Here is a 7,893-nt window from a genome sequence, read left to right as displayed (position 1 = left end):
TAAATTAAATTATAAAAAAATTGAATTAAAAATTACACAAAAAAATAAGGAATTTCAAATAGTTAATTTGATACTAATATCGATATATTTTTGTCAAATTTTTATGATATATATTCAAACATATATTTTATTCAAAAATAAAAACATCATCGTTTTTTCAAAATCACATAAAGCCATATTATAACATCGACTGAGATAAGGAATAAAATGAAATATTAAAATCGTGATGTATCTCGCTGCATTGTGCGAGTACGCTTCTGCCTTCTAGTATATATATATATATATATATATATATATATATATATATATATATATTTGTGTGTTGAGAGAGACCAAGCATGCAGGAGAAGAACCACGGTTTGTACAGGGCATGCGAGACAAGTAGTGGGCCCCCGTCATCTTAACCCCACCAACACCATATTCAATCAATCTACGTTTTCTCAGTTTCCTATTGGCTCATCTTCTTTCATTTTTCTCTAATAATCTTTATTTATTTATATATTATTTATGATGTGAAATTAATAATAATAATAATAATAATAATAATAATAATAATAATAATAATAATAATAAGACGATAACACCAATAATTTTAAACACAACGTTTTTATGTTCATTGACCTATTTGTATACTTGATTACCTAAACGACCAATCGGTGTCTAAATTCATATTTTAAATTGTTTTATTCACATGTGATGTATGTCCCATTAATTAATTGATAAAAACAAGTTAATCGTCACCTTATGTTAGAATTAAAGCATCTTTACATTTCGTTGAATTTTTTTGACATAATAAAGATATCTCCATGCCCTCGATAATGACATAACACATCATTGTCGCCAAACGTTCTAACGATAGACATAACGTTGTTAAAGCATCTTGTTGGAATGATAACAAAAAGGAACTGTAGTGCCAAGAAAACATATTATTAATTAATTTCAATTGAAAAAATCGCTACTCATTTTCACTACAATAAATTACATCAAGTTTATATGATGCCTAAAGTGTTTGAACGTCCTAACAATATACTTTATAGTATTTAAGTTTATAAGAACAAATTAGTAAGCGTCTTATCGAAAAGTGTAACAATAAGATTAATGTAGGACACTTTTAGGTGTTTTCACAAGTTTTTTAGAACGTTTTTAAAATAAAGTGTCGTATTATCTATTTTTATAAGAAACTGTTAAGAATTGTCATATAAATCCATCTTTATACAAGACACTTATGTTTATAGGACACTTTTTCAAATAATGTCATATAAATTGGTTAATACTACACTATATATTTAAAAAAAAACGTCTTAAAAACTTTGTTAAAGCGTAGACCTAAAAGCATCATATAAATCTATTGTAACACTTTTAAATAGAACATTTTACAATTTTGTTTTATAAACTTAAGTTATCTAAAGTTTGCTATATAGGACGTTTTAACATCTTAAGTGTACTATAAACCCAATTTTATTGTAGTGTTTTATGTACAAGTGTTTGAAAGCTTGATACAACAATTGAATATGATGAACACCGAACACGTCTCTTTTTTATGACATCATATGGAGCTTGCAAATTATTAGTATTTGGCTAGTATCATGTCTCCACGAAAAAGGCATGTGACGATCAAGTCAACTTGGTGGCAGGTTTTCTACTGATGGTTTTATTATCAATTATAGTTTTAGTTCGTCAAAGTAAAGAACAAAATCGATAAATTACTTCTTCCATCAACCGTGAGTTTCGATAGTTCACGACATTGTTGTTGGGAAAAAAGCTATAATGTCGACTGTATAATATATGATTTTAAGGGTTGATTTACCAATTCTTCTGAATAAGTGTTAAATGAAATAACAGGTTCTATCTAATATGCTGACCGAGTAAAAGATAACAACACTGGTTTTGACTAAATATTATGAATAATTAAATAAGAGCTAGTGTACATAATATCTTTTATCGAATAATAACCACTTATTTAATAAAAACAATTAAGAACCTAATAAATAACATCTTTTAATAATAAAGCCTCATGGACGGATCTTTGTTTTAATTGACAATTTCGATATTGACATTTTTAAAATTCAAAAATCCCAAAAAAAACCATTGATTTTACTCAATTTTCTTGAATCTATTAAATTAAACAAAATCATATTTTTTAGACATATATTTTCTCATTTACTACCCTAAAAAAACTCTAATCTATACTATATTACAAAACATTTGAAAAAAACTCTTAAAAACTATGTTTCATGCACGTAGTACTGTTTATTGATGCATATTACTTATAATTCAAAATTACAAGTAAATTGTGCGTAAATAACCTATTGAAGCCCCATGTTTGAATTTGTGTAACTAACTGCAGATAAATACAATCAAATATAAGATAAACATCTCATTTTTTAAATATAAAAAATATAAAATATAATTAGGATAATCATTCTCTCCTAATAGAATACTTAATTATTATTTTTTATAAAAAAGTTATATTATTAAACCTAAATTATATTACTTCGTTATGTAAAATTAAATTATAATAAAAAAATTGAATGAAAGAAATTACACAAAACAAAAACTTTTAAATGGTTAGTTTGATATATACGATATAGTTTTTTTTTTTTTTTAATTCTTTATGATATTTTATTTAAAAATAAAACATTATCGCTTTCTAAAAACCAAATAAAACCGTATTATATCGATATATATAAGAATAAAACGAAACATTGAAATCGAGATATGTCTCGATGCATTTCACGAGTACAGTGTTATATAAATATATACGAACACATTATTATGTCTCAAGATTATGCGAAATCGTAAACATTTATCCAAGTAATATGTATTAAACATGGTTATATATATAGATATATATAATATCATGATTCTCGATCGATCATGATGTATGATGCAACTATGTATGCTTCTTCAAGTTCATAAATTATCATATATGTAACTTTCAATATCAAAGTGATCCGATCGTGTTGAAGTCAAGAATCCGGTCAACTTCCCCCCTCCTCCTCCGCTGCCTCCACCCCCGCCGCCACCACCATCATCGTCTTCTTCGCTACCACATTGCAAAAACATATAACTCAAATCCGAATCATGGTTCTCTGCGAAGCTCATTGAGACCCCTTCTCCCATGCATTTAATCTCTGGATCTTGGCTTAGTTGAGAAGCTACAAACTTATCAAGATCCCTCCAATCCCTCACTTTGTTCATTTCGTTGTTGTTATATCTCGCGTTTCTCCCTCCGATTTGGTTAATGTATTCTTGATCTTGTTCGGATATTGAGCTTATAATCGGCCTCTTTATTGACTGGAGAGATGGGCTTTCCAGATGTGGCAGTTGTTTAGATTGATCATGATCATATTGCACGAAGTTCAAATTCTCAGCTGCTTCCAGCTCTTGCTTGCACATCATGAAGCTTTGCGTCGAAAGAAAACTACTCGAAAGCGGAGTTGTGATGTAATCATCGATGGTTGCTGATGTTATGCGCCTTGATTCCTCGTAGAAATAGTTCGATTCACATCTTTCGCTGTTTCTTGAATGTCCGGTTGCGCGTTTCTTGAATGCACGGCAAACGACCCATCCTTCTTCCTGTACATCGATTGTAACCGTATAATTAATTAATAAATTCGGATTGAATTTTTGATCAAATACAGAAGTTAGAAACGAAATATATGTATGAATTTAGATTTGGCATTATTGTGTATCATCAAATTCAAGAACTTAAATCAAGATCTTATAATCTGTTTAGGGTAATTTCAAGTGATGACACGACTTGTTAATTTGGAGGAGATGGAAATGGCGAATTGAGTTCATTTTTCAATGCACTTCTTTTTTTGACTGAGAGATGTTCATCAAAGTCAACTGCTTTCTTGACCACAGAAACACACTCAAAGATCTACACCAAAAAGAAATGGACAATTATAAACACACACTCGAAGACTGTAAGATAGTGGAGTTAGAGCATGCATGAAAAAAGATGATTGAAACCCAAAAAACACTATTTATAAAGGAAAATTAACTAAATATGTAAGTAATTAATCATCTTCATATACATATATATATATATATATATATACATATATATACATATACATATATATGAAATGGGTAAAGAAACACTCAATGTGGAAGAGCATGCATGAAAGAAAATGATGGAAACCCCCAAAAAAAGAAAGTAAATCAAAAGAGAAGTTAAAATAAATATGTAGGAAATATGATCAAGTTAATGTATCCAATTCATCATCTTCATTTAGAATGTAATTAACATTCATATATGAATATATAACAAAACTAAACACCCAAAAAAATGAATTAAGAATGATTCTGTTTTAGATTTACGGTGATTCGAATTGCTTGCCTGGGGAGGACCATTTTCTTCGGATTCGAGTCTATACTCGTGCATGATCCAATCTGTTTTCTTCCCATTTGGTGCCCTTCCTTTGTAGAAAACTAGGGTTTTCCTCATTCCTACGAGCCTTTGTTTTTCGTATACCGCCTTATCTCTTCCGGTGGCCTTCCAAAACCCTGCCATGGTTGCCCTATTCGTTCTTGTCCCTGTGGGATACTTCTTATCCTTGTGACTGAAGAAATACCACTCATTTTGCTCCTCATATCCGATCCGACATCTTTCTGAAAATTATATAATTACAGAACACTCATCAACATAAGACTAATGAAATCATCACCATATATGAATCAATGAAACCGGCCTGCCATATATATCTAAATCTATGATCAAAAAAGAACAGTCATGAACTACTCTATGAATCAATGAAACCAGCTTGCCATTAGCTTAGTTGATACATACATATAGGGTTAGTTAATTAGAGATTGGAAAACATTGGAAGTTTCCAAATGGAAAAAAGAAAGCAAACCCTAAATAGGATCAGATCCAGAAAACCAATATTCTCAAAGATGAAATTTCTGCCACCCTCTTGTGGGATACGCTTTCCATTCATGAATTCACAGACAATACCCAAGTATATAGTACTATTGGATCTTGGGATGTCTAGGTCTGGATCAAGAAAATGTTAAAGAAAAAGAACCCGAATTCGAAACGGGCAGTATCTAAAGTTACCTATTAGATCCCATGGTTCAATTCTGTAAAGATCGATATCTCTAATGACGTCAAGATCGATCTTCTGAGATGCAACTTTCTTCCTGAGATAATAAGCAACAAGTTCTTCATCAGTTGGATGAAAACGGAATCCAGGAGGGACACATGATGATTGATCTATTGTGTCCATGATCATGAACCAATAACTTGTACTGTAATGTACAACTGCTTGATTTGCTTCTGCTTCACCACCTTCAATTCGCTTTTATTCTGTATCATATGATTCTCTAATAGTCATAAGCATTTAGATATGCTTATATAGCAATATATATACTACTGCACACACTGCACTACTGTTGGGGTTAGCAAGAATAAGCACATGGGGTCTATATACCTCTGCTTGTTAAAAGTGGTTAAAATATTATTATAACTTAAAAATATTTTGAGTTTGAATTCAATATTTAGGTATTACCTAACAAATTGGTAGAAACACATATTAATAAAAACAAGTAAGACTTTGAGTTGACTCACCATATTGGAAGGTTTGTTTAATTGTTAATTTTAGGGTTTTATAAGATTAGTCGAGATAAAAGATGACCCGATCCCACATTAATGAAAATAAAAAGAAAAGTTTAATTTTTAAGTAAAAAAGAGCAAAATTGTCAATTTTTTAATTTCTATGATTTTGTAAATGTGATAATAAGATCGTGGATATCCTAACATTAATGAAACAAAATCATTGTTTTAAAATCTCTATATATCATTTTATCATTACAAAGATTTTAACAAAAAAAATTAGAATAATCTGATAAATTATATGTTTAATAAAAATTATCTATCATTTTATGACTAAATATTATAAATAAAATAACATCCACATTAAAAATAGATCCAAGTAAGGAGCAATGAAACTAGGTATATCCTAATAAATTATGAAACATAAAAACATATTTTAATCAACAAAAAAATAATGAAATCTTTTAAATACTAAGTGAATTATGAGACATGAATATAATGTTTTACAGATACTTAATGTTCGAACGTCATCACTGAAAACAATGTGTGTTCTTTTATTTTTCTCAACAAGATATAGGTTTTGCACAACCAAGTATAGAAAGATAACAGGCATCTCATGATCCGTTCAGTTAACTAATAGATAGGTTTGAGATACAATAATATGGCCAAATAGTAAATCACGAGATGCTTGGTATGTTGCAAATATATAACTTTTTATTTACGTTTTATTTATCCATCTAGTAAGTTAAATGATAATCTGATATACTTTTGCTATTTTCATGCATGCAAAAATATGTTTTCAAATGTTAAAAATGTTACATTTAAGCATAAAAATTCCGCACAATCATTGTCGTATAGGTTGGGGTTAAAAGAAGAATAGATAGAATTCAAATGATGAAACGGTACGTGTTGTCAAATTTACGTGTCTTGCCGGTTTATTTAAATGGATGATAGTTTCTTAAAATGTTTAGAGGTCATGAGTAATTAAGAAATTATATTTGCGAATTAAAGGGCGTTTTACAGATATTTTGTTCGATTTTTATACTGATTAGACTTGAACTATTTCTTCTTCATATACATTCTTCAAATGCTTTTTAGAAGAGTAAGAGTTTCATATATATTCTTATATAGTATCAGAGTAAGTTCTAACACTTAATTTAAAAAGTCAGCTCTCTGGAACAGTCTGTACTCATTTAACCCCCTCCCCCCGTCCAACCCACTCTCGACACTATAGGATAATACATGTTTGTCTAGGCTTCCTTATAGGGGGCATGTTAGATCCCACATCGGCTAGACTTGCATCCTCTATATACCACTACTAAATGAAAGATTTTTATCTACGGATTTTTTCCTGGAAATTCCGCTAAAGGATGATTTGTCACAAAACCGTCATAAAAGTTGGTGGGTAATTCAAATCAATGACAAATTACCCAAGAATTCTCTGGACGATCTATTAGTATTTTATCAAAAAACGTCGGATTCTATCGAATTATTGTTAATTTTTGAATGATCCGTTGGTAATCACCGACGAAAATTTTACTTGGTTTCACTTTTTTAACCGTGTTTCTTGATTAACCTCTTTAAATGTTTTCATGATTTCGTATATTTTAATGCATGGTTATAAAATAACAATATTTAATCGAATTTATAGACTAAATAATTTATTTATTTGTTGTTAAATCCTAAAACTCAAAAAAAATACAAAATAAAAAAAATGTATTGCGTTCAAATCAATGCCGATTATAATTTATGTATAACTGATAATTAGAAGAGTACTCGTGCAATGCAGCGAAACACATTTCGATTTTATTATTTGTCACCGTCGATGTTATAATACGATTTTATGTGTTTTTAAGAAAGCAACAATAATTTTATTTTTGAATAAAAGATAAATTTTAAAAAATATATATTAATGTTAATATCAAATCAACTATTTAAAAATTCTCATTTTTATGTAATTTCTTTAATTTTTATATTATAATATAATTTAAATTTAATAATAAAATAATTTATTTTTGGTTTAATAATATAAATTTTATAAAGATAATAATTAAGTTTTGTTAGAAGTCAATGATTATCCTAATTATATTTTAGATTTTTTATAATTAAAATGAGATGTTTATCCTGTATTTGATTATGTTTATCTGCAGTTAGTTACACGAATTCAAATATGTAACTTTAATAAGTTTTACTTCCGCACAATTTACTTGCAATCTTGAGTTTTAAGTAATATGCATTAATAAACAGTACTTTATGCATAAAAAATGATTTTTAAGAGTTTTTGTCAAATGCTTTATAATATAGTATAGATATAAAGAAAAAATATGAAA

General features: G+C 28.7%; 1 protein-coding gene across 1 annotated transcript; it reads right to left on the bottom strand.

The window, feature by feature from the left end:
* Positions 1–2,913: 2,913 nt before the first annotated feature.
* LOC112499962 (NAC domain-containing protein 37-like) lies at positions 2,914–5,237 on the bottom strand. Its single transcript, XM_025103225.1, has 4 exons — positions 5,069–5,237; positions 4,349–4,620; positions 3,030–3,579; positions 2,914–2,996 (listed from the first exon to the last, which is right to left on the bottom strand). The coding sequence occupies exons 1-4, from the start codon at positions 5,235–5,237 to the stop codon at positions 2,914–2,916; spliced, it is 1,074 nt and encodes a 357-aa protein (XP_024958993.1).
* Positions 5,238–7,893: the final 2,656 nt, after the last annotated feature.

Source organism: Cynara cardunculus, assembly GCF_001531365.2.
Source record: "Cynara cardunculus var. scolymus isolate 2C chromosome LG 1, CcrdV1, whole genome shotgun sequence".
In the NCBI taxonomy this organism is placed as follows: Eukaryota; Viridiplantae; Streptophyta; class Magnoliopsida; order Asterales; family Asteraceae; genus Cynara; species Cynara cardunculus.
Note: the sequence above shows the minus strand (reverse complement) of the source record. Positions and strands in the feature narration are given on the sequence as shown.

Coding starts and splice junctions, on each gene's coding strand:
- LOC112499962 (XM_025103225.1), bottom strand. CDS start 5,237: ATGGACACAATAGATCAATCATCATGTGTCCCTCCTGGATTCCGTTTT. Junction 4,621..5,068: donor TGAACCATGGGATCTAATAG/GTAACTTTAGAT, acceptor TATAATTTTCAG/AAAGATGTCGGATCGGATAT. Junction 2,997..3,029: donor TAGCGAAGAAGACGATGATG/GTGGTGGCGGCG, acceptor GCAGCGGAGGAG/GAGGGGGGAAGTTGACCGGA.